The 27,649-nt window shown below is 42.6% G+C and overlaps 1 protein-coding gene across 9 annotated transcripts in view; it reads left to right on the top strand.

Annotated features, from left to right (window-relative positions):
* Znf385b (zinc finger protein 385B) overlaps nt 1-27,649 on the top strand; it is a 306,268-nt gene that overhangs the window by 194,718 nt on the left and 83,901 nt on the right. For 6 of the 9 annotated variants that reach the window (XM_029537096.1, XM_029537103.1, XM_029537101.1 and 3 more), the window contains one exon: nt 17,497-17,639. In XM_029537096.1, the coding sequence (XP_029392956.1) occupies nt 17,497-17,639 (143 nt within the window). Of the gene's footprint in view, nt 1-1,507; nt 1,747-2,327; nt 2,383-17,496; nt 17,640-27,649 lie in introns of those variants that run through there. The other 3 variants (XM_021193705.1, XM_029537100.1, XM_029537099.1) reach the window with 3 other exon arrangements.

Here is a 27,649-nt window from a genome sequence, read left to right as displayed (position 1 = left end):
AGGGTGCCACATCTTATTAAGGAAACTGAGATTCCCCTCCCAAAATTTGTAGTCTCCTTAATCAAAGCATTTAAGGACAGACTCAGTAGGATGCTCAAGGACAACTTTCTTGAAGTTGAAAAGAAAACGCTACAGGAGGGGAAGCCCTTGAGTTAGAAACGAAGGCAGAGCAGCCACAAATGGGAAGCCATTTCAGAGGAAGAAGAGAAGGCCCAAACTATGGAAGAAAGGATAGATAGATAGATAGATAGATAGATAGATAGATAGATAGATAGATATCATATATGGATATAATCTCCAGTTTTCTGGGTGAGGACGCAGAGAGGCTGAGACCTAACAGCAGTCTCTAATAAGCCAGGGACTCCTTAAGAGACATTCATCCTGAGTGAAAGTTTAATTTTACAAAAAGGCAGAAACCCAGCACGACTGTCTTTTTTTTTTTTTTTTTTTTTTTTAATATTTCTCTCCAGAAACTAAATACTATGTGAGTTAAGTATTTAATGTTAGTCAGAGGGAAGAAAGCTCAGAGCTAGCCCGCCATGTCCCATTGAAGGTACTCATGCCTGAGTTTATAGAACCTGGAGAAGCACCCAGCTTCCAAGAGCTAATGTTAAAAATCACACCGTTTCGAACTCTGCATCTGGTTTTTATCTTAGGTTTACCTTTCCCTGGTCATGACTGTGCAAACCTGACAGGATTGATTTTTGAAGCGTTGGCTCTGGCTGGCTACGGTACTGAGTTGCACAAGGTGTGTGCAAACATCACTGAGATGCCCTCTAACTAAATCCATCCATACTGGTTTCAAAACATCCAAAAGCCCCTACACCAGGGATAAGCACACTGTATAACACAGACACATCACACTTCATCCTTACTCTGACCACAGAGCCAAGGCCCAGATGCCAGGAGATGGAGGGTGGCATTAGCTAAATATGGGAGTAGATACTGTATCATTTCACTCCCAAGCCTAGACAAGTGCTAATTTCAGCAGGATAATTCCCCCACATAACTGAAATTAGGGTTTTGAGTTGGAATGCAGAGACATCACTGCTAATGTTGTCAACATCAAATTGTCATCAGCTTTAGCCTTTTTTAATTATATGCTCTGAATCTTTACTTAAAACCTAAATTTCCATGGGAAACGAAGCACTTCCCCCCCCCCCCATACCAAATAGCTTGTAAATAAACTGTTCTCTGCTAACAGAATACAAATTGGGTCTATTTGGGAACAGGTTCTGCTCAGAAATAAAAAGCAAATTTAAATTGTAGATCTGGCTGCCCATTTAGGAAAAAAACAAAAACAACCTCTTGAAATCTAAGCGACCCAGAGAATTCCAAACCGTCGTGATAAATACTTTGTGGGCGCGGAGCTGTTTTGTTGAGGGAGGCCACAGGTATCTGATTTATCTCGCCACAGTGGAGCGAATGGGGGACTGGGAAAAATTACAATCAAGAAAGTGACTTGTCAGTCTTTTAGGATATATTTGGTTGGGTGTTGTCAGAAGGTAGCCTGCCCTCTCCCTGGAATCGAGTTGCAAACACTCTCCTCTATAGTAATTAGAGCTAGACAGCAATTACAGGGCCTGTGATTTGTTCAGACGCAGTGCCTGCAGGCCCTTTCCTAGAGCCACATCTCGCAGTAGCACCAGGTTGAAATGATGGAAGAATTTATCTCTCAGTGTAATGCCGCGCACCGGGCGTGAGGGAAGGCGTGAGCGAGAGCGGACTGTAATCCTTAAAGTGAAGGTAAGCGTCCTCGCCCCTGGCTGTTCAGCATTCACACCGCAGATAACTTCTCTGACAGAAGAAGAGTGTGACAGAAATATAAAATTGTTCAAAAGCTTCAGAAAAGGGTAAACATCAGAATCAGGGTGGGAGAAAAATAACGCTTGCTAATTTTAAGACCCACCCACCCCCACCCCCTGCCTGCTCACACCACACCTCACTTCTGGTTTTCCTAACTTGTTTGTATTTAAAGTGTATTGTGGAGGCACTTGGCTAAATAGCGTAAAGATGCGGTCCGATGATTCCCTGCCCGTCTGTCTGAGCTACAGTTGTTTTTTAGCTTTTGAAGTTTGTCTTAGAATAACTGCTGGATAAAAACTGAAGCATGTATTTAAGCGACTGCCTGAGAATTGCCTCTCCTCTTTTCTCTCTATTTCCGGAGGTCTCTTTGGGCTGAGGCTGAGTCCACCTTCTGACTGACAAAATAGTGACTGCTCAACAGCAGTGAAATGGAGTGACGTGGGTGATTTGTGTTCCTGTCACATGAGTTTTAGGACAGACACATTTTAGGCTGTAATGGCCCGGTCCATCTAGTTTAAGTCAAGCTCAAGGTTTGTTTGTTTCTGCATTTGGCAGAGAACTCTCTTGGGATGGCTGGTAGGTAAGCGTAGCTCCCCCAGAGGGAACAGTGTGTGGCACTCCAGGGGGAAGGTTTTTGTGGGTAAAATAGGTATTTGTGACAGACTGACTCCCACCTGAAAGCTGTGTTTTCTTACCATTTCCCTCTCTTTCTTTCAATATTGCTGTTTGTAAAACATGAAGAGAAGTCACTGCTAGGAAAGGACCTGGGAATCCTTGGCAGCAGAAAGATGTTTTTATCTCACCACTGGCCCCAGTGGGACTCTTGGGTGGTTTGGAAAACATTGAAACAGCATCAAGGTTTTGTATTCCACCTCACTGGTGGATCAGAGGTGTGAACACCGAGGCTTTGGTGAACCCTTGCCACAGAAACTAGTGTGTTAAAGCCAGCGCTCATGAATGTTTCCAACGTCCTTCAGGTTCTGTGATGTGCAATCTCCTAGGCTGCGCTGTTCCACGTAGTCATCACCTTAGGGTAGCACCAGATTTGAGAGGGAACTGGGTGGGTCTAGTCCTCTGTCTGCTGCTCCCACCATTGGGTATTATGCCTTTTTTTTTCTTTCACTGACATTTGCTATGGGCGCATGTGACATGTATGTGTGTTTGTATACTTATGTGTGTATATGCGTCTTTCATTTACATTTTGGCATAGAGTCTTCTGTGGAACCTGGAGCTCACTGACTGGACAGTACTAGCTGCCCAAGGAGCTCCAGGGATCCAACCTTGCATCCTTGGGTCCTCAGCCTTGCACAGCAAGCAATTGACAAATTAAGCCACCCTCCAGCAAAGCACCACGTTTGCTTTGCTCATGAAATGGTTTCCTCGTGTATGTCACTTCATGATACTGCTTCAGAAAAGCATGGGACGACCATAATCCACCCAGGACTCTAGAAGACATCTTCTTAAATATCTACATCAGAAGTCTACTTAGTGCATGAAGTAGGACCATGAGCCCCGAGGAGAAAAGCAATCGTGCTTGGATGACCCAGGACACAATGAGGAGTTTCTATAAAATACACACTCCATGTCCATGGTGCAGCTCCGTTCCTAGAGTGTCCCCCCTCTCTCACGGTGTCAGCCGATACCACACTGGAAGCACAGAGGAACTCAGTCCTCAGGCATTGCAGCCAACACCGCTGTGTGAGACATAACCACAGATGTCTGACCTAGTAGACCTGTTGTGTCTTGACCAGATCCTCATGTCATCTCGCTTGCAGTCTCTCAGTTTTTAATAGAACAGCCTAAAAGTAATCAAGACAGAATTAACACAGCCAACTGCAAAGGAGGCAGAGGCCAGAATGTATGAGTATTCTCTCGTTCCCAGTAGTAGTATGATGAGGGACAGACAAAGAGAGATTAAGGCAAAACAGGAAGAGGTGAGAGGCAGGAAAGCCTGGGAGATTGGGAGTCGGGGTAAGGGTGGAGGGCGACTGATAGGGGAAAGACAGAGATCTGGACTGTTAGAAAAAAGAGACAGACAAATCAACCCGGGTTTGAAAATGAGTCAAGATTAGCCAATTTGGTAACTTTACCTGGAATATGCGTCATCAAAGTATATTCAAGGAGCATCAGGTCCATTTTTATGGGTTTTTTTTCCTTTGCATTGGTGACTTTTAAGGCAGCAGTTGCTTAGAAAGCTGTGTGAAGTCCAGAAGAGACCAAGAGTTAAAATAGATGGTTCTGAGGGAAACACTCTGATCCTTGGCTGCATTGTGCCATAGGCCACTGAAAAGAAGAGAAATGAGTGCTATGGCAAAATGCTTTACTTTTGTGGGGTTCCTTATTAAAAGCCCATTGTGTCCATCCCTCCCCACAGAGTTGTGATGAGCTAAGTGTTGCGCAGGGGTAAGCAGTTCCATGAGGAGAAAGTGTACAGAAAGAAGGCAGTGGCCAACCCAGGAAATCAGCTCATGGAGTGCGTGTTCTAGGGAGAAGTTAAAAAGATATTCCACGTCCACGGAAGGAATGTTATCTAGCTTTCAGAAAATCACATCGTTTGCAGAAATGTGAATGAAAAAGTATGATGAGCTAACTAGATAAACCAGTCAGAGGGACAAAAGTCATGTCTCTTCTCTGTTCAGTCATTAACAAGATTGGAAAGCATAGAAACAAAATAGCAAGGAACTTAAGCAAAGGAGGGGGAGCAGGGAAGGCAGAGGGCAGTGCGGGCCAGTGGGCCGGACCTGTACTTACATAGGAAGGATAAACCTAGTGATTCCACAGGCAGCGCAAGATGGCTGTAGTTAATGATATCATGTGGTGTAGTAGAGATTTCCTGGGAATAGATTACAGGCACCTTCACCACACATAAAGGTGATTGTAGGATGATGCTAAACTGCTTACCTACAGCAAACACCTTATGATGCTGGGCATAATATACACTACTTATATAATGTTAGAAAACCTTTTGCCATATGGAGAAGAACAGCAAGATAGAGAAAATACCAAAGTCAAGTTATAGAAACTGCAATGACGTTGATAAATATGTTTTGTTTTTTGTTTTTTTTTTTGTTGTTGTTGTTGTTCAGTTAGAAGGGAAGGGAGGATGGATGGACAGACAGACTTGGGAAATAGCCTAGATAGTAAAGTTGCCTTGTCGGGGCAGCCTGAGTTCAGAACCCACCGAGAAGCATGCCAGGCATGGTGGCTTGCACAGGTGACCCCAGGGTTGGGGAGGCAGAGACAGCCTAACTTATTTGGTGAGTCCAGGTCAGTAAGAAAACCTGTCTTTAAAAAATAAATAAATAAAATAAAGTAAAAGTGTAAAAATAAGCAGTGATGCCTTGGAACCACATTCCAGGTTGTCCTCTGGACTACACACACAAGCACACACACACATGCACACACACCCATGTACCAACACGTGTGAACCTGCTCACGCCCAAGTATCTGCACATACATGAACACACACAGGAAAGAAGAAAGAAATCCCATACAAGAATAGCTAGAACAAAGCCAGTTTGTTGGTACAAGAGTAGACACAAGGCACAGGGCAGGGCTATCATCATGGCAGGATCACTCCCAGTGCAAACTGTCCTGGGCATTCATGCAAGGCCTTATCTGATACTGCTTTGCATATCACTCAGGGCTCAGGAGCTGCTGCCTGCCTGAGACAAGTGGAGTCCACTGCTAGGATGTCAGATGTGGCCAAGCTCCAGAAAGTCAAGCCAGGCATCTGGCTAAACACCCCCTGAAGCTATCCTGTGGAGGATGAGCACCCCCGGGGGCTACAGGATGTTCCCTGTTGGTTTGTCACGGTGAGGTTGATAGGATAGCACAGTACTCTGGTTGCGTAGCCCCCGTGCTTGGAGGCATTCCAAGTCCCTCCTTCCTAGGTGTTGCTACTCCTGTGATCTTTGCTTTGTTCTGTTTTTGAGACACAAGAAAAAGATCTCGGGGTGGGCATTCTAGGAGATAAACCTGGGAAATTCTAAATGGAAAGATGGAGCTGATTCTCTGCCCTTCTGCAAATCTAAGGCATGCTCAGCTACCGTCCCTCCTTCCCTCTCCTCTCTCAGCCCTAATACCACCTTATTACTAACAGCCGCTCACCCCACCCGCTGTATAGTGGGGTTACAAACTCAGATAGCAAGCTTCCCTGGGGATATCACAGTGCCCTTCATGCTCCTTGTGCTCCTGGACATCACCTAGGAGCCATCTCTGCTTCCAGGGAAGAATGGCTTCATTCCTGGTAGAGAGAGAGGGCCAGAAGCATCCCCTTCGAAGATGGCTGCCATGATTGTTAATAGTCCCCTGGCAGTTCTCCAGCAGCTATTATTACAATGGCCAGGAAGAGGCACGTGCACAAGGGGCCACAGTGGTCTCTGCTGTTTCTGTTACCCCGAGCTGTGCTTTCGGGGAGTCTATTGCTTTGTGGGGGTGAGGGGAATAACAACAGGGTTTTTTTTCTAACAGTTTTTTTTTTTGGAAGTGTTTGGTTAATATTTAAATCTAGGAAACCTTTTACTTTTCTACCTTTTCCTCTCTACCAAGGTAGGAATAGAAGGCTCAGGCAGAGCAAATTCCATGTTTCCTGAAATTGAGCAAGCTTGGATAGAGGGAGGGTGTCTTTTTAAGTATATTATTTACTGTATACCACAATCCCTCCCCCACCTACCCCCTTTTAAGTTCTTAAATATAAATAGTCTAGATATTGAATGCAGAAACTGAAAATCTTTCTCACCAGTGCATGAAACATTTTGTGTCCTGGAGCAAGAATTTACAGCAGCAGCAGCTGGTACACTGGCCTCCTGTACGCCTGTATCCAGCCCCTTTCCTGCTGGCCCTTTCTGAGAGGCTGGCCCAAAAAGAGCCAGAGGCCAGAAGGGCCTGCTGCTTAGATCTGTTCCAGCAGAAGGCCCATTGCCTTTTGCTTGGGGAAAGGTGTCTTTTCAGACAGTGAGCTCCCTGCAGTTCTGCTAGTACTGCCATCTAACCCCACTGACCCAAGTATGAGTGTCCCCTACCACAGTGCTGTTTGAATTAGTTATATTGATCCAAGCCGTGTGGTTAAAAGCCCAGGTTTAATGAACTCTGTTGCTCTCTCCTTTTCCCCTTTGGGAAAATTAAAAGACTTATTCAAAATGAGGCGCTGCAATCAATCTTCTGCTAGGCTTTAAAACTGGGGAGAAAATGGCGCTCCTTGGCCACATCCGCTTTTCTTCTATCAGATTTTTTTCTTCCATTATTCATCGTGACAAAAAAAAAAAATTGACATTAAAACCTTCCTTGAAAAAAAAAGCAATTATTTTTTTCTGTTGAAATTCTAAGTTAGAAAGCAAATCAGAGCACTATGAACTTAAGTGATTGAAGGCAAGGATGCCTTCTGGGGCGGCGTACATCTGTAACCTCGGTTCTTGAGAGGTAGAGGAAAGAAGAGCAATAGATCAGTCATCTCCACAGAAGCACAGTGAGTTCTCTCAGGGCCAGCCTGGGCTATAAGAGACCTTATCCCGACCCTTCTCTAACTCCCTAAGAAAGAAGATGATAATAATTACAATAATAAACCTATAATTCTTATACTACTTAGGGGGCACCAACTTAAATATTCAAAGCGGTGACACTGGACTATAGATAGACTCAGACTTGGTTCACCTGTCAAGTGTCATGGTGAACTCTTACTTTACTCAAATCAATTCTAAACTGTATTAACCTAAACTATATTTCCCCTTAATACTACCTATATGAGATAGAAGTTCTCTAGAAATATTCGATCACTTGGGAAACACAGTTATCTTTCCTAGGAAAGTCTTTTTAGAATATTTCCTACAATAAGCCATAGCTCTATGGTACAGTTAGTTTTCTAGCATTCTATGTGGGGACAGCAAAAACTGTTGCTGTGTTTGTCTAAACAGCTTAAAACTGTTAGACCGCATGAAGTCCAGATGCCAAGGCTAGGAGGCACTGAGCAGACAAAGCTTAGGACCATCTCCCTGAGTCATTTAGCCAAAAAAAAAGTCACCAGGCTCCTGTGTCTCTCAGGCCATGCCTGTCCTCAGACACTTTTAGTAAAACCATGTCTGGAGTTCATTCTGGCTTCTCTAAACACTTGGTAATTCAGGAACCAGCACATGGCATTCCCCTTTGAGAAGTCATGTGTATTAAAACGCTGCTTTCAAAGCTGGAGAATGCATCTGTTAGAAGCCTGTTTTCCCATCTTTGAGTCTTCCATCTTTTACTCTGTTCTTCATCCTATCAGGGAGCAAGTTAGAAGAACTATAATAAAGCTGATATATTTAGAATTCAACTTTGGCCATCTAAACTTAAATTGTGAAATGCTCCCATTTGTCTCAAAAGATTGCCAGCTGCAGCAAAGCCTGTCACATACTTACCTAAACCATAGTGTGCAGTACATAGTAAATAAATCTCCTTCTTTCAGCATTTAAATATAAGGAATTCAGTACGTGGGCCGGAGAGTCAGAGAGAAATCAATCGCTACCTGGCTGTGTGTACTCCGCTGCCACAGCGTGAGAAACACCATCTTCCTGATGAATTCATCATTCTGTATAAAAGCTTGCATTGCTGGTAAACTGAAGGACATCATGACTTGCCATCCATCACAGCCCCACCACTGCTTTCTCACACAGAACCTCAGTGCTTGCACACCAGACAGAGTGTGGAGTTTCCAGGGGTTCCTTTGTATATACAGCATTGCCCCAGGCTTCTTCAGTGGCAGATGCTGGGGAAGCTCTCTGCAGGCTGGGGGCACAGGGAACCTTAGCTACCCCGAGGCCCAGATGCCAACCGTTAAAATTACATAGCCTCAGAGTGCTGAAGGGGTAGCTCAGTGGCTAAGAGGATCTGAGTTCCCCAGCACCTACATGGAAACTCACAAGTATCTATAACTCCTCTTCCAAGGAATCTGATGTCTTTTGTCCCACATCCCCATAGACACAAGGTACATATATGGTACATATGTTTACATGCATGCAATCCAAACACTTCCACATATTAAATAAAATAATCTTTTTTAAATCATATAGTCTTACACTTCCAGATACACACTAGTCCCTTAGACATCTCTGACATCAGTCGCTTCTTTTGTAAGGCCAGTGAAGAAGCACCAACATCATGGAATGACCATTAACTGACAGATCCCTCAGAGCACAATCAGGCTGACCATGGAAAAGGGGACTCAGATCTCACCAAACACACTGTAATAACATAACAGCATTTGGAAATGTCCTTTTTAACGGAACGATTTTTCTTTTTCTTTCTCTTTTTTTTTTTTTTAAAAAAAAATCATTTCATCTATCTTATGTGCATTGGCATGAAAGTTTCAGAGCTTCTAGAACTGGAGTTACAGACTGTTGTGAGCTACCATGTGGTTGCTGGGAATTGAACCCCAGTCCTCTTGAAGGGCAGCCAGTATTCTCAACCACAGAACTATCTCTCCAGCCTCCAGGTTGTTTTTTTTGTTTTTTTGTTTTTTTGTTTTTCTTATTTGTGCAAATGTTTTCTTAACAGCACTGATTCAGTTTCTAGAAACAGCTGTTAATGTATACAGAAGGGCATCCTGGGAGCCTCCCTGGTGCAATGGGCCAGCACACAGGATTTCACAGAGAGGGATCTTCTCTGTAGGAATGTGAAAAACAGCATAGCAGTGTACCTGGCCCTCAGATTAAGGGACAGACATTTCTAGTACCTGGGAGATGACGCTCTCATGCTGCCCTCCAGCTCCTCCAGCCCCCACTGCCTTCCATTTTGTCCTTAGAGACAGCCATGATCCCAACAGCACAGGTTGAGTGTGTCTTGCTATGCACTTGTTAAAATTTTATCATCTGTGCCTGCTCCCGCGGTCCTTTTCCTCAAGATTGTTTTCCGCAAGCAATCTATTATTCACAAATGTATATATAATTTGGTATCTTGGTATCGTTTGTTCTTGCTGCCAGAATCCTTTGTTATGAATGTTTTGTTCTACAAGATCCCAAAATTATTTGATTCTTTCTGTAGTTGATGTGTTGATTGACTCTTTTCCAGGTGGGACTCCTGTTGCTAGGATTATTCTATAATACTTACTCCTTCTGTCCAGCATCTGTCTAGAAGCAGAGTTGCTGAGTCACAGGGGATGATGAACTAAGCTGCTGGGGATATTGTCAAATAGATTTTTCCAAGTGGTTGCAACAATTTCTGTTTCATCCTTGCGTCCTAGCTGCGGGCTCAATGCTTAGACTCTTTCTTCACTGTGGATGTAAGCTCATGGCTACAGAGTAGCATCTCCTTTTAGTTCTAACTCTCTAACCCCTAAAGCACTATGGGCCATCTTTTGTAGAATTATTGACTATTTTAATAACTACTTTTGTGAAATTTGTCCATTTGGGCTTTTTTCTTGTTCTAATTTTTTATTATGTGTCTAAAGATAAGGTACCTAAATGTTACCATCTATACTATATCTATGTGTGTGCATAGATATGTATATGTGGATACACACACGTATCATTAGATCTTCTCCAATTTGTATGTTTTTTTCTTGTTCTTGAAGGCATATTTTTGCTGCATCTCTGTTCTTAGTAGGATATGTTCTTCAGTCTTCCTTTTGTTATCAATACCTTCAAATTTGATTGAAGAAATCTTTGCTTATTCCAAGGTCATGAAGATGTTCTAGTTCTTCTCTTTATTATTTTATCTCTAACCACAAACCCTGGAGTCTACACTGTTACATTTAAATATGTGTGGCTTCTTTGTTGTGCTTAAGCAGTGCCCAATACCTTTTTCCCATGGTCGCCTTCCAAAAGACTATCCACTCCTCAAGGTTTATCTTAGTAGTCAACTCATCTAGAGAAGTGTAGATGAACCCAACTTACAACCACATGTAATTCCTTTTTCCTTTGAACCTCCCAAACATTATATTGACAATGCAGGACATGCCCACAGTTATTGAAGCATACATGGCACTGGCTGTGTCTTATGCACAAGACTTTGTTCCCTCGTGGCAAGCAAGTGCTCTTCCATTTGAACTGTCTCCTCATTCCCTATGGCACGACATTTTCACAGTTAACTTTTGTGTATCCTGCTTCATATAGTAATGGTCTAAGTTTTCAAGTCAAGAGCAGGAGTTTGGATCTAGTCTGCCTTGGTTAGGGATTTTGTTGCTGTGAAGAGATACCATGACCATGACAACTCTTAAAAAGGAAAACATTCAACCAGGGCTGGTTTACAGTTCCAATGCTTAGTCTGTTATCACAATGGGAAACATGGTTGCATGCAGGCAGACATGGTGCTGGAGAGAGCTGAGAGTTCTACATCTTGGTCCAAAGGCAGCAGAAGAAAGACTGTGTCGCACTGGTCATAGCTTGAGCATAAGAGTCTTCAAAGCCTAACTCAAGAATAACACACTTCTCCAACAAGGCCACACCTCCTAATAGCACCATTTCCTGTGGATCAAGCTTTTAAACACACGAGTCTATGGGGCCATACCTATTCAAACCACCACACATGCTATAGCATCTACTGAGTGATCTTAATTGCTCTAAAGTTCATCATTCTCTTCTGTATAATGGAGACAGTAATAGAAACTTTATGGGGTTCTCTTATAGCTTAATAACCTGCCCAATGCCTTGCATGTAGTAGAATCTTAGTGATTCTTGTATTTGTTATTCGTAGTTTTTATTCTCTCTTAAAAGTAAAATAAATCCTGACACAGTTTATAAACACATCAATATCTTATCTTTCTGGTCCTATATAACTATTGATTGGATGAAATAATTTGACTCTTTGGGGAAGATTATTTTAAAATCAATATATTCTAGAACTAGGTCTCATAGAACTTTAAAACATCTTACACCTTTTAGTTATCTCGGTACCAGACACTTAAGCTAATGTCAAGAGTTTTAGCTAATCCCCAGGAGCAAAGAATTTTTGTTTGCATATTTAACATTTTAGATAGCTTGGTTTAAGTTTAAACTCTTCTTCTCTACAGATAGAGAATGTACATAGGTAGTGAAAATGTCTTCGGCAATAACCTGGTAACAAAAACCAGCAACCAGAACTCAAACTGCCTGGATTTGAATTATTGCACCTGCATATAACCTTTATAAAGCTGTAGTCACTCTGCACCTCATTGTCCCATCTCTGATAACTAATGATATCTTGTTTGTTTAGTGGTCTACTGTAAAGATCGAGTGAGTATATAAGTATATGTGTGGATGTGAATGTACATCGGCATGCATCTCTATATACATCTGTGTATATTAATATCTGGGCCAAGTGTAATGTACTTGGTCCACAGGGCAGTGCTATTATTTTGTATCTGCCTTTAACAGCAAAGCTTTCTCAGTCTCACCCTTCCTTCAGGTAGCTACCTCCTCGTGCTCATGCTTGCTCTGTAGACCTCTCAGTCTCTTCTATTTTCCTGACAAATGGACTGGAATGCGAGTGGGAGATACTTGGATGTTGGTTGTGATGGGCAGATGGGAAGTCCTACAAAGCCCGGCCCCCAAGCTGGGGAAGCAATGAGAAAAATGAACTGCCGCTCAGTTTAATTTCTTCAGAGACATCTTCAGGAGTCCCATATTTGGCATCCGTGGCACGTTATGTTTTCTATCTCAGTCCTTGCTGAAGGGACATGCCTAACAGTGTCATGAGGCGCAAGCCCTGCGTGGTAGGGGACAGACTCAGCCTCGCTCTGTAAACACTTCCTCGAGTGGGTTGTCCAGCTCTCGTTTCTGAGAGTCAGGGGCTTTGTTTGTTTCTGTTGTGGCACAGAGACGAGGCACCAGGAAGCCTTGGGATTATAACCTAAAAGGGCCTTCAAGATCACATTTCTAAAGGTCAGAGACGAAGGCAATAATTCCAAGTGTCACTTGGCCCTCAAATGAGCTTTCATTGTGATGGATTATGACATAATCCATTGACATGATAAGGTACCTATTATGTTACAGAGGCTGTTGGCTGAAATAATAGGATTTTTTTTTTTTATGATCACAGTGGTGAGTCTTTCACGTATTACTGGCTTCATAGGGTAGATAAATATAACTTCTATTTGTCAAGACTCAGAAAACTGTAACTGTGCCCCCAAAGTAGAGTGCCTTGCCATGGTGAGTTAATAAACTTTACCACCAAAGTAAGGTACCTTGCCATCCTCAGAATGGTCAGCTAACAACACCAATCGGACAGTCTGAGAAACATGGAATTAAGACCCTGACCCTGTCTCTCCTTCCTGACCTTGAGCAGGAAACCAGCTCTTGCTGCTCCTCTTGTCTTCCCTCCCCACCCCCTCTACCCCCTCTGCATTTCCTTCTCTAAGGAAAAGTCTGCCCTCCCCAAAAATGCTCACCAGAACCAGAGAAGTAACTATGTAAGTATGTGTGTGTATTGTGCATGTGTGATTCTAATAGGAAGTTTGATAAATATATATGATTATTAAAAAACCTCATGAAATAAAGTGAAACCCTAATTTGACTTCATTTATATGAAACTTGTGATGAAATTCAGCGCTTTACACACTGGCCTAATAAGGTTAGTGTCCCCTCGTTGCTGTGAGAAAATCTGTGGGTTTTCTGACCAAACCAACTGGAGGAAGAAAGGGCTTATTTTATCTTAGAGGTTACAGTCCACCATCAAGGGAATAGAGGCAGGAACCTAAAGGCAGGAACTGTAGCAGAGACCATAGAGGAGCCCTGATTACTGACCACTGTCCTGGCTTGCTCGGCCTTAGACGGCCTGCCTACAGATGGCACTAGGCACAGTGGGCTAGGCCCTCCCATACCAATCATTAATCAAGAAAAAAGCCCTACAGATACAGATATACTACATCCCAATTTGGTGGAGATAGTTCCTCAATTAAGAACCGAACTTCTTAGGTGACTCTAGTTTGTGGAAGCTGACAAAAAACCTAACTGGCACAGTTAGTAATAAAACAACAACAATAAACCTGTTGATGTTGGAGAGAGAGCTCTGTGGATATAGGTGCCTGCTGAGTTTGGATGCCAAGGTTTGCAGGGTACAGTGCACCTGCAACCCCAGGGTTGGAAGCTGTTGGGCGGCAGGCCAGAGATAGGAGAATGGCCAGAGATCCTTGGCTGACCAGCGAGGGCAGCTTCAGGTTCAATGAGAGACCCTACCCCTCATAGCACTGAGTCACAAAGTGACAGAACAGGATGCCTGTCTTCTTCCTCTGTCCACAGCTGACCCTCTCGAGTGCACATACACCAGATTCACCCATGCACACACATCTAGAGTCTCAGATTGCTGAATAACTGCAGAACAGCCAAAGACTCTCTTAGCATCAGCCATGTTCACCTTGCCTACAGTGTCAACCACCAGTGTCCTTTTGTAGCTGCCTGCCTTCACACCTACACTTTAAGCTTAAACACACTTTTTTAATCTTAATAAACTGCACTTTATTTAATAACCCTCTTTTCCCTCAATCCCCAAGGGGGGCCTTTTGCATGGAAATGCTCATTATTTCAGTGTTAACCATTTTTCCTTCCTTTCTTTTTTCTTTCTTCTTCTTCTTCTTCTTTTTTTTTTTTTAAATCTCAGCAAGTCTTTGACTTTTAGAAAAATGGAACATTTTCTTGCAGGGTGCAAGGCGTTCTAGCCAAATTTCTCCTCACAACACTCACTGACTTTCAGGTACCCAAAGGTGACAAGAAAGGCTTGCCAGCAGCAGTAGCAAAAACTAGAATAAAATGACCTGGATCAAAGCGTGAAATAACTTGTGACCTGAAAGGGGAGTTGGGGGGAGCTTTCTGCGCTTTGTCTTTTGTTTCCAGTCTCAGAAGTGTCTTTGGAAGCGTTCTTTCTTGGTGAAGCTGTCTGTAAAAAGCTGAAGCAGTGAGAGAAAGGTGAAGGGATGGAGGAAGCCTGGCCTGTTCAGAAGATCCATCAGTACTTTAAAACAATCTGTGTTTAACGTGGCAAATTGCGTGTCGTTAAAATGCTAATGAAATGGTAAACAGCTGCTAAGTTTTTATGCTAATGAGCGGCGGAGGCTAAGTAGTTCTCCAGCCCGTCTATTAGCATAGAGATGTGATTGGGTAAGGAGGATGGAGGAACATTCTGACCTTCACTGATGGGGCAATCTGTCTGTGAGTTAGTTCCCCCTTTCATTCCCTTTGATCTGAGTTTGGTACTACATAGTGACTTACCAGGCCCTGGGGACCTCTGCATTACACACTGTTTTTATCATGGTTACCACTGAGGCCTGCTTGGAACTCCCGTGCAGAGACGACAGCCACAGGACAGTTGTGTTTGCTCAGTAGGTGGCTTAGATTGATTCTACCTACTTATTACCCTTCAGATTTAGAATTCTAATAATCATCATGATGATAAATTACTAAAGGCCATTTTCTCTAGCTTTCAATTTAGCTAGGATTTTAAAATAAGTCCTTTCAGACATACCTCTGTGACATTTGATGCAATTATGTAATACATCATCTTGAATCTCCAAGCTTGAAGGTAGCAAGAGAAGTAGCATTACCTGATTAGGAGAGCAATGAGTAATTAGATGCCAGTGCGTATGCATGCCAGGCCAGCCCAGACTGCTGAGCATCAGAAAAACAAAGGAAAGGAAAGGAGAGGGAGGCACAGGAACAGCGGCACAGTTGTAAAACGACCACAAATGACTACTGCTTGTGGACGTTGTACATCGTGGTGCGGAGCCTAGTGCGCACCACGATATATATATACACACATACACACACACACATACATACACACACACATACATACACACATACACATTATCAACAAGATTGCCAGTACTATCCACAGCTGACTAGTAACATGCCAACAGTTTGTTTTGTTTTTTGCTGTTTTTTAATTTGGAAATTCATTACAAGAGCTAGGTATGATTAAGGCTGGAGCTTCAGTGATTTGGGGACACTCTGAGAGATTGGACACTTAAAGGCCATTCTGGTTTGACCTGGCATTCGTACATCTCTGGCATTTAATAGTTCTAATAGTTAAGACATTTTCTCACACTACTCATTTCTCCTTGAAGCAAGTGAGGGATTCTAGGCACTGAGATCCTTGTGCCAGGGGACCTGAGACCTCCTGTGCTGCTGGTGGGGAAAGTCTCGCCCTCTTAAGAGTACCCACAAAGTACCACTGATCCAGGTGCCCACGACCTGATAAATGAACATGCAAAATGTGGGGCCATTCCCAGTGATGTTCTGCCGTGTCTCCGAGCCTTGAAAAGACATGTTACTCTGATGAAAGCCTTCATCTCCAACACGTGAAGGCAGTCACAAAAGACATGTCGTCTGGTTTTACTTAAGGGACGTGTTCTGGACATAAAGAAAAAGGATTATTGGTTGTCAGGAGCTAGAGCTGTTGGATGAAATGGGAAAGGGGTTGCTGCTCCGTGTAGAGTTTAAGTCATGAAAATGTTTGGAATGTGAAGATGGTGTCCATTTACCACTCTGTGAATGTGCCAAAAAACTATTGAATTTATAGTTTAAGTGGGTGAATTATCTGATATGAGATTAATACACATACATATATACATACATACATGCATGTATGCATACATGCATGCATATATAAATACATGGGACTATGTAGGTAGCTTGATAAGGTGCATGCCATGCACTCGTAAGGACTTGAATTTGATCCCCAGCACCTACATGAAAGGTAGCCATTATATCATCCTCTGGGCATCACTCTTGTACTCTCAGCTCAGGGGAGGCAGAGGCTGCAGGATCCTTGACTACCGGTTCCCAAGTATAACCAGACCTACAAAGCCCCAGTGAAACACACTGACTCAGAAAACAAGGCGGTGGGTTCTGGAGGAATGACATTTGATGCTGACCTCTGGTCTCTACATGCACGAGTTCACACGAGCATACACAGCTACAGAAGTACAAACGCGCACACACAAAGCATGCCAGAGCCTGTCTCCCAGAGAGCCAACCAGGCCAGTGAATGTATCTATACCTTATGACTGGTAATGATCAGGGAGAATGTCAACATCATTCTGAACCACCAAGGCCTGCATTAAACCAGATACCAAAGGAGAGAACAGCTAATATAACTGTTCAGGGGACAGGTGCCCAAAGAACACAAGGGGTAAAATTGAAGACACGTTGAGTTCCTGTCCCTAACTCCCCATCTGCAGCCAAACCATAACCTGCCTTCTTGTGTTCTCTAGCCATCCCTTGTCTCGACTTTCTGTTTCTCCTAGAGTAAGAACAACTTTGTGATCCTGTTTTAAGACGATAAATTGAACCATAACTGTAGCCAGGAACTACCAAAGTCCAAGTTTCCCTCCTCATAGAAACCCTGATAATTATCTCTGATTTGCATAAAACGTACCACTGGTCAATTATTCCCAATAGCAAAGAGGATCACGAGAGACCCCTCCTTTATCCTCCAGCAGTTTATGGTTCCGTGGGTTCTCAAAGGTGCCAGGAGGGTTGGATGCCAAGGCATTCCCATTGAGCCACACCTGCTGGTAGAATCTGGGGACAGTGTGTCACCTGACCCTGAGAAACCCTTGGCATATGCACAGGGAGGTATTCTGCACGTGTCTCAGTCCATGAAGAGATCCTTTTGGCTATATTTGCTGAGTGCTTGCTTCTGTGAATATTGTGTTTGCAGGTCACAGCTCAGCAGCCTTGAGTTGGCACTGGGAGCCTGAGAGGGCAATGGATGTGAGGGATTGAATTTGTTCTCTTTTGTTCTTGGCAGGCAGCGCATGCCACACCACTACCCTTCCTGCCCTCGTGCGCACACCCACCCTGATGATGCAGCCTTCTCTGGATATCAAACCGTTCATGTCTTTTCCAGTGGACAGTAGCTCTGCCGTGGGGCTCTTTCCAAACTTTAACACAGTGAGTAAATGCATTCGTATTTTACTTGTGTCTCCGGAATCTCTTTTCTTTCACTGCCTTCCAGGGTAGACCATGGGCGGAGTCCATTTCCAAAGGGTGGGGTTTAGGCGGAACTCAGACCAAACAAGCTGTTTGTAGACTTCACTCCTGTCCCCACAGATGACATTTGCCTGGTACATTGTCCAGTTTTGATAAGCTCTGCAGCGGCTTCGAACCTCTCATTCCTGAAGGGCTCAAGAACACATTTAGAGACATTGAGCCACACTGATTTTTCCAATTTTTTAATATAAATAAAGAGCAACAACTGTGGGATTTATATCTCTGGGTGCCTTTGTATTTGGGAGATGTTTTAAATAAAGTATGACTTTCATATAAACAGAGTTTATATTTGGGACAAGGGACTCTTGTGAGCTATTGACTCTAACTCTGACCAAGAAGAAAGGTACTAATTTTATATCTACATTTCAGTTATCTGTACAGTGTGTAGCTATTCCCCATTATACACACATAATGAATACTAGCCCACCCTGACGAGCGTATTCATACCCGTCAGACGACTTCCTTTCAGTTGAATGAAAGACATTTCATAGGCGTGCCAAGTTGAGCTGACACTTTGAACTGCAGGATTCTGGGCAGGTTGGGAACTTCTGCCAGGAGAAAGGTTGAACACTGAGGAGACACCGTGTGTGCATCACATCCACACCAGAGATAAATCTACTCTGTGGAACAGGATGGTGTCTGTGAACAAGACCATTGTAGATGCTGCCATGATCACAACAAATAATTGTGTTATCACCAGCAGCAGACAGTGTGCTCAGGAAGCACTGCCAAATGTCCCCCCTTTGTAAACTTATCTTCCACAGCAATGAAACAGCAAGAGGGTTTTTTTCCTCAAGGGCTGAAAATAAAATCTGTTGTCAAGCCTTCTGCTGGAGGCCTAGTGCTGAATGGTAAAGTGTCAGACCACTTGGTGAAGGCTCCGCCTTTGACTTGGCGATAGTTGAATGTTTGTGGTTTCTTTGGGTTTATTTTCTGGCCAAGGCCAGTGGGCTCTTTTTTGTGGGTTGATTTGGTTTTTGTTTTCAGGCTTGAAGCATAGTTTCTAGTCTATAGAAGCATGGAAGTAAGATAAATCCAGACTGTCTTGGCCAGGTGAATCCATCAGAAATGAGAGTGTGAGACTCCCAGTGTGAGATATTGAGGTATCTCAGGGCGTTCGAATCCAGCCTGCCGCTGACTCTACAGTCATTCCAGACATGATGCTGTACGTGGTACCCTGTGGGGGCATGTGTCTTGCTCTCCTTGTGTCTGTGGATGGCAGCACAAGGGAGCTGGCGTTGGTGAGCACCCGGAGTGATGGAGCATACTTAAGGGTGTGACCCTCTGTTTTTACTTTCTTTTTTTAAAGATTTATTTAGTTTTATTTATATAACTACACTGTAGTTGTCTTCAGACACACACAAGAAGAGGGCATCAGATCCCATTACAGATGATTGTGAGCCACCACGTGGTTGCTGGGAATTGAACTCAGGACCTCTGGAAGAGCAGTCAGTGCTCTTAACCTCTGAGCCATCTCTCCAGCCCCCTGTTTTTACTTTTTAATGCAAGTCTCACACATGACTATTAGCACAAGTAACACGATATTTTTTTGTTAAATTTGCCCACAGGAATTTATTACAAACATGTTCTGCTTCAAATAAAACCTTCGCACTTCAGGCAAACTGAAAGCTTGATTTCCCTGCCCCTGGTCACACTCTACTCCCTTACTAGGAATGTGCTGTCAACAGCTGGCATCTATCCTTCCAGCTCCTCCTCAAAGCTGCACATCTAACAAATACCTGAATGCAGCTTGTTTTTGCAAGTTTAGATATTCAGTGATGTTCTGTGGGTCACTATTGTCAAATTTCAAAATGTCTTACATGCTATGTGTCTTTTTTTAAGGGCTATTAAACAGAAATAAAGCGAACACTTTAAAAAAGTTTTTTAACATAAAAATAAAGTTTATATTGACATGTTGATGTTGCACAGGGCCCACAGATGCACTGACAGATCATACTTGCTTATTGTGCATAACAATCTTATGATCGACTATATTAATAAAACTCAACGAATACTCTTTTTATAAAGCTTTTTTATTCCTTAGAAGAAAATAAGCTCTAAATTTTCAAATACAGATGTTACTTGATTACCATAAGAAAAGAAAACATACCAGAGATACTGTAGTAAAGCCCACCAGAGATGCTGATTTTGCTCAGTTTACTAAATCCAAGATATGATCCTTTTAGTACTGTATAAAAGGTTAAGCCACTCATACTGGACCTCTTTTGTCTTGTTGAGCATACTGACGCACACCTATGCAGTACCAGTGGGGCTAAAGCAGGAAGATCTTTAGTTCAAAGTCAGTCTGGGCTGCAAAGTGGAGACCTCTCTCAAGCACACGCAAATTCTCTCCCCGCCCCTCTCTTTCAAAATATGTGTGTGTGCCTATGTATGTGTGTTTGTCTCTGTGTATCTCTGTGTGTCTTTATATGTGTCTATGTCTGTCTGTCTGTCTGTCTGTCTCTCTNNTCTNNTCTCTCTCTCTCTCTCTCTCTCTCTCTCTCTCTCTCTCTCTCTCTCTCTCTCTCTCTCTGTGTGTGTGTCTAAGCTACAGATTAAATGACCATCCTTTTCCCAATTGTCTTTTTTCTATTCCAGCAGCACCAAACTCACTTAGGAAATTTTCTAGGAGATTTTAAGAACATCTTTGGCCACTTTCTTAGGGAAATGTTTCTATACCGCTACTAATAATTATACTAAATTATCATGTATTTGTGATAATTTCTACCCCTTCAGGTAATCGAGCCTCAAAGCATTGCCAAGTCAGTGGTTTTCACCCTTATTGTGAAGAGGATGGGCTGGGACTGGAATTACAATTTTCTAACTTTGAAACTTGTGTTCTGGCTCCTCAGGCCCTTGGCTCTTTAGGCCCATGTTACTTCCCACCTCATTCACTGGGAACAAAGCTCAATCAGAAATCGTTCTCTGTCTTTGCTGGACACATGCTAGACAATTTCCTGCAGAATCATTAAGTAAAAGAGGAAATGACTTTTTCAATATGAAACGCAAACTTCTAGCCAGTTCTGCTGAAGCAGAATGTGTTTGTCCGACAGCTGTCGTAGATTGTTGGCAAGTTTTAAGAGTTACTATCTACTCTTTCTTCAAGAAACACAGTGAATTATACTTTCTTCATGACCAATGCTGTTATTAATAAGTTCTACAAGTGATAATAAATGATTTAAAACTTAATCAACTCTTATCTGAAAAGAACCAATTCTATTGCTATACCATGACCAGGGGTAAATGTTTTGAAAATTCTAAGATTTGTTCCCTTCATCAAGTTAGTTTAAAATACATATTTTTGGAGCCTGGAGCGATGGCTTTGTGGTTAAGAGTAGTTGCTGCTCTTGCAGAGGACCCAAGTTTAATTCCCAGAACCCACATGAGTTGGTGCCAACTGTCTGTAATGCTTGCTCTAGTGACTTCACACACATGCACACGCATGTAAAAAACATAAAGTAATTTCTTTCAAAAGTCATAGTCAGGTATGGCGGTGCACATTTTTAATCCCAGCACTATGGATGCAAAGGCAGTCAGATCTCTGTGAGACCAAAGCCATCCTGATCTATATAGTGAACTCCAGGCCACCCAGGGCTTGCTACATAGTAAGACTGGGCCTCTATAAACAAACAACAAACATGTAATGTTTTCTCTTTTGTTTATAGTAGAGAAGATGACTGCATGCTGAATAAAAGTTTAAAATTAATTAATTCTGTCATAGTCTAAAAAACACAACCTTCCTAATGCTGCAACCCTTTAATACAGTTCTTTATGTTGTGACTGTCAACCATAAAATTGTTTGCATTGCTACTTCAGAATTGTAATTTTACTACTGTTATGGATCCTAGTGTAAATATCTGATATGCAGGCTATCTGATATGAGACCCCTGAGAAAGGGTCGTTTGACCCCAGAAGGGGTCCAGACCCACAGACTGAGAACTACTGTTCTAAAACAGGTACCTTGTTCTATGCTAATTTACACAGTGAAGCATCTACACTTTCCAGCATTTATTTAGAGGTTGGCTTGTCTCACACTCCACAACTGAGAGAATTATTCTATGCTATATATGATGAATAAGCAGGGGGCTGGAAAGATAAATGCCTTAGTAGTTAAGAGCACTCACTACTGTGGCCTCTGAGGGCACCAGACACACATATGGCAATACACTTACATGTAGGTAAATGCTCACACATGTTAAAATATCCAGGAAAGCTGAGAGGAGAAGGAAACTAACTGGCCATCAGGAAGGAGACTGATGGTTTGGGCTCCCGATGACCACAGCCTGGCAAGATCAGCTTCCAGCCTCGGTGGCTAGGCTGCACAGAGGGCTGGTTTATGTCATTTATAAAGACCGTGAAAACACAAACATCAATTCTTTTTAAGGTTTTGACCTTCATAGCCAAGACCCAGTAGGCTTTTCTGCCTGGCTACACCCTGGTGCTCATTCTGCCACTGCCCCGGCGTCCGTGTTTGTCTCTCAGAAGCAGCTTCCTTTTTATCAAGTGTTCTGTCTGCATCGTCCCATCCGCTGACTTCAGTTTTCTTGCTTGTGCTCACAGACTGAATCATCTCACCAACCTGCCTCCAATCAATTTTTAACCTGTTCCCAGTTTATTAAAATTTTTATTGTGGGGGAATTATAAATACATTTTTTTCTTCTCTTAACTTCTTCCAAACCCTCACACATACCCTGCCTGCTCTCCTTCAAACCCATGGCCTCCTTTTTCACTCATGCTTACTACATGCGCATGTATATGTGCACATTCATATATATTCCTAGATGTACCCTGACCTAGTCTGAGATGTTCAACCTCCAGGAGCATGAGAACATGAAGTCCTGTCGTCAAACTATGAAGTCTGTGCTATTTGGCTGTGAGCTCAGAATAGACATGCTCCCAGTTTCCTTGAGCATGTGTATTAGTAAATGAAGCCTCCTTGAAGAAGCAACATTCTGTAGATAGGGACAGATGTGTTAGCCTGCCTCTCCAGAGCTCTAACTGTAGTCGAGCTGCCTGGGGACCACAGTCATCCCTCAGTGTCTCTGTGGACTGACAGGTGTTTTATGAGCCTGTTTATATGAAATTCTTCTCAGGTCCTGCTATATTTCTGCTCCTCTTCCAGGAAACCGCAGGCACAACTGCTGTCTCATTGCAAGAAACTCAAGACCCTTGTTTTTTAGGGGGAGGCAGGAATCTGAACACACTACTTACTTTGAAATTATTTTTTTCCCAAGACATGATCAAATGTGTGGAACAGAATAAAGATGATTTCAGAGTCTAGAGTCTCAAGCCACCGTGTGATCGTCTGAGTCATACCTGAGAAGCTGTGAGGTCACCAGTGTGATTAGCAAGTCACCTTATCATCCTAGATCCCCTGGCAGTCTGAATCATTCATACCCTGGAAATATCAACAAGCACTCAGAGCTTCTCTTTCTTAGAAGAGAAATAATGCATTTATCAGCTGGTGCTGAGAAACAGAAATCAGGAATTAAAATCATATTCATTTGCTCTTACTTTGTGCTTGTTACTCAGGCAATGTCATTGTAAGATACCATGACATCACCTGGGACACGGACATTTTTCACCTGCTTCTATACTTCCACCTATTGAATAAACTCCTTATTTCTACATTTCTCTTTTTATACATAGTTCTCTTTTGTTCTGGTATAGTGGAATGTTTCAGCTGATGTCACCCAAAGTGAATCTTTGCTCTTTGGGTCTGATTTTTATACTCTAACAGTACTTGCTAGCATTAAAAAGTTGTATATTTAAAATTTCATAGATGTGAGTATGTCTAACTACACTTAATGCCTCATGTTTGCCTAATTAAAAATGTGGTTGAAATTTTATTTTTGATCGTAACTTTAAAATACATTAAAGTCTTCCTCTTATATATGTTCTGAAGTATATCACATAAATATCATATATCTCATATATATGTCATATATCACATATATATCTTAAATCACACACATTACGTACGCATGCACGCACATGTGCACACACAGACACACACACACACACACACACACACACACACACACACATTGGTTTTTTGAGACAGGGTTTCTCTGTGTAACTTTGGTTGTTCTGGAACTCTGTCTATAGACCAGGCTGGCCTTGAACTCATAGAGATCCTCCCGCTTCTGCCTCCCACTCCCACTCCCACCCCAGGAGTGCTGGGATTAAAAGCCTGAACCACCACCAGCATTGAGGTGTGTGATACTAAGATGCACTGAGATAAAGTTTTCTGCAGCTACTCAGAATCACTTGAGAGAGGTGGAAATTGTTGCCCACTATGGGGTTTAGAAAATTCATCAGTAACACTTCTGAGATGATCACACACACACAAAAAAATGTTTATAGCAGACCTGGATGGATGGATGGCTTGAGAGTGTGTACTGCTCTTGCGGAGAATCTGAGTTCATTTCTCAACACTAACATCAGGAGGCTCACAAACCTGTCACTCCAGGTTCAGGGACTCCACTGCCCTCTTGTGGCCTTGGCCAGGTACCTACACTCATGTGCACATATCCACACACAGATATATACACTTAATTAGAAAAAAAATCTTAAAAACAGAAAACTTAAAATATGATAAAGAGCTAACAAAGGTTTTTTTTTTTTTGTACAAGTATTTAGCCACAGGTACATATGTCTAGAAAATATTGCATTCCCACAAAATTTGACACAGGACAAAAAAACACATAGATGTGATCACTGGGGAAAATACACAACTTCACAGTGACAACACACGTAGTTGTTTTTCTGCCCCTCAGACCACAACATGCCATTTTTACTTGTACCTTTTGCCTCACTCAGGAGTCTCAAAACTTGTACTAAAGACCCCATGCTATGTATATATAAAGAATGTTTCTATAAAAGGTGGCTCATTTTCTTTGCCTTAACTACGTCATTGATTAAGGCACCCACTCACAGCCATTTCCTGCATGTTTGATGCTACATTCGTTGTGCTGAGCAGAGGTTAAGTTTACAAATAGCTCCTCCCTCTCAGGAATTCACCCTACGGTCCCTGGAGATTCTGATTAGATTCTGATGGTCCCTATAATGTGTGGGGAGTCTAGGTAGAGACTCCTGCAGCTACCCTGCTATGTCCTCCTCTCATGCCTCTTTTGTTACCCCAGTCTCAGCCTCACGTGCTCTGGGCTGAAATCTTTGCTGCTAGAGTTTCAAGGATTATGTGTACTTGGAGGGTTCACTAGATTTTTCTGGCAAGATAGGCTCTCAGCATTGGCACTGCCCCAGGTCAGCATTGTTCAAGAGTAGAGTCACCTTGGAAAGAGTGTCAACATCAGACCATCTTCTTTAGAACTTTATCTTATTCTCAACTCATACTTTATCTTATTCTCTCGGTGTATTCTTAATTATTCTTGTAATTAGGAAAAAAAGACCCTCTAGCCTTGTTCTTTTAAAAAATATTTTTTATTAATTTGGGAATTTTATACAGTGTATTTTCATTGTATTTGTCCCGCTCCTCCCCTAACTCCTTCTGTATCCATTCCCACTCCAACTTTGTGTCGCTTTTGTTTTGTGGTACACACACACATATAATATAATATAATATAATATAATATAATATATATAAAGTCCAATTTGTACTGTTCATATAATTCAGGATGTGGGGCCATCCATTGGAGCATGAACCGTGTACCAGGAGCCACTTAAAGAAAATTGTCCCTTTCTTTTCTAGAAGCCATTAACTGTGTAGCACTTCAGTTATGGGTGTGGGCTCCAGAATCTCTTCCACCTTCATGCTAGGATGTATATTATCTTGATCTTGTGCCTGTCCTGTGTAGACAGCCATAGCTGCTATGGGTTCATGTCCCACAGGCCTCCCACAGAGGTCCTGTCATGTCAAGAAGATATCTCTCTAGGGACCTCTGCAGTGGTCCCTGAGCCTTGCAGCAGGCAGCAGGGTGGGAGCAGGGGAGAGAGTTGGAAGTGAATGTCCTATTTGTGGTTGAGCACTCCATCGACATGTACTGCCTGAACTTTGATTTTGTTGTGAGTCTGTGCGTTAACCATGGTCCACTGCACTAAGAAGCTTCTCTGATAAGATCTAAGAGGTGCACTGACGTATGAGTGTAGCAATACGGGGTTAGAGAGCATCTGGATAATTTTGTCCATTTAGTGGAATAATAGCCGTAGGCTCATTCTCATTCGTATTGCCTGTGAGCTCCCCAACCAAGAATTAAATTTGCAAGAACCAAGGTACTTTGTAACTTTAATTTTTTCAAACCCTATTCTGTAATGATGGTTCTTAAAAACAGTTCTTGGCTAGTTTTACAGCATTTTCTCCTGTAATTTAAATGTACACTTACAGGAATTTCTTCCTGTGTAGCAGGCCTTAAATCCAACCAGAAACTGGTCAGGTATCTCCATAGCCCAGCCTGCTCTTCTTAGCTGGACTCAGTCACGGAGCCTTTGTGTGCCTGGGATAGAGTGGGGAACCTCAGTAAGAAAGTGGAGAAATATTGATACCTAAAACATTCTCTACAGCCCAGAAAAGGCTTTTCTAAGCCTTATGCTCAGTGATTGGTTGTGGTGGCTCCCAAAAATCTGGGGAGCCCATGTAGTAACATGGTTTTTGTTGTTGTTTGTTTGTTGCCCTTTCTTGTTCTTCTTTTCTGTCTTTTCCTCCTCCTTGATTCTGGTGCTCAGAATTAAGCGTTAAGTCTCTTTGCAGATGAGCAGCACGCTGTGGAATATTCCAGTCTCTTTGCTTTTATGGCTGCGTTGAGGGTGCTAAAGATGAATTGGAGAGCTATTTAGCAATCTGTGGAGTTAAAACACATCTGCGATCTTAGTAGGAATCTTGGGAAAAGACTTTTTCACAAATTGAGCTTTCACTGTATGTAGTTTTTTTTTTTTTAATACTTCCTCTTTTATGTTCAGATGCTTGAAACAAAATGACAAATAGCCGACATTATATGGAACTTAGAATCACAGGGCATTACCGTGTTTCAGAGATATCCGACAGTTAATTGTTCAACTGTGCTCATACTTGAAATAGGCTACCTATATCATTTATTGAGCACTTTGTGAATCATTAGATTGAAAGACAGGACAGAGAATCTCTCTTTCTTCCAATAGAGTGGGCTAGTCCTGAAAAGAATGAGGTAAGCAAGGGCTAGGCTCCACGCTCACCTGGGCTGAGCTGACACGTGCCCTTCTCACAGCGGTTTTCACATGGGGCAGAATTCTAATTGCCTAACAAATCCTCCCAAAGTCAAACAGAGCATCCTCCCATCCTCCCTCGCGCACACAGAATTCAGAAGGCAGGTTTGTCCTGTCGGTCCCAACCTGCTCTCTAGTAAGCAGATCCTAGAGCCAAGGGCAGCTCTAAGTGGCACTTCTCCCAAAAGGAGAGGAAGCTATCAGACAGCGAAATGATGGACAACCACTGCTATGTGTCCTTTACAAGGTTAACTAGTCGTTAATTTATTATTTTCCACCTCTTGGAGAAGCCATCTTTGACCCGAGGAGTGACTCCACATGACTGTCTCCATGGGAAGGCACGAGTCCAGGTCACACAGGCCTGGAAGGCAGGGTCTATGCGGGAGCAAGGAGGGAGAGGGCTCTGCTTCTTTCCGAGCAGAACATGGAAGAGAGCTTGAGAAGGTCATAGTGTGTCATTTTCTCTATCTTAAAAATAGACATGATTTAACTTTGGTACCTGGTGTCTGTCTAGAAAATTGTCNATTTCATCCAGGTTTTCCAGTTTCGTTGAGTATAGCCTTTTGTAGTAGGATCTGATGATGCTTTGGATTTCCTCAGGATCTGTTGTTACGTCTCCCTTTTCATTTCTGATTTTGTTAGTTAGGATACTGTCCCTGTGCCCTCTAGTGAGTCTGGCTAAGGGTGTATCTATCTTGTTGATTTTCTCAAAG

This window comes from Mus pahari, chromosome 3 (assembly GCF_900095145.1).
Source record: "Mus pahari chromosome 3, PAHARI_EIJ_v1.1, whole genome shotgun sequence".
NCBI classification, from domain to species: domain Eukaryota; kingdom Metazoa; phylum Chordata; class Mammalia; order Rodentia; family Muridae; genus Mus; species Mus pahari.
Note: the sequence above shows the minus strand (reverse complement) of the source record. Positions and strands in the feature narration are given on the sequence as shown.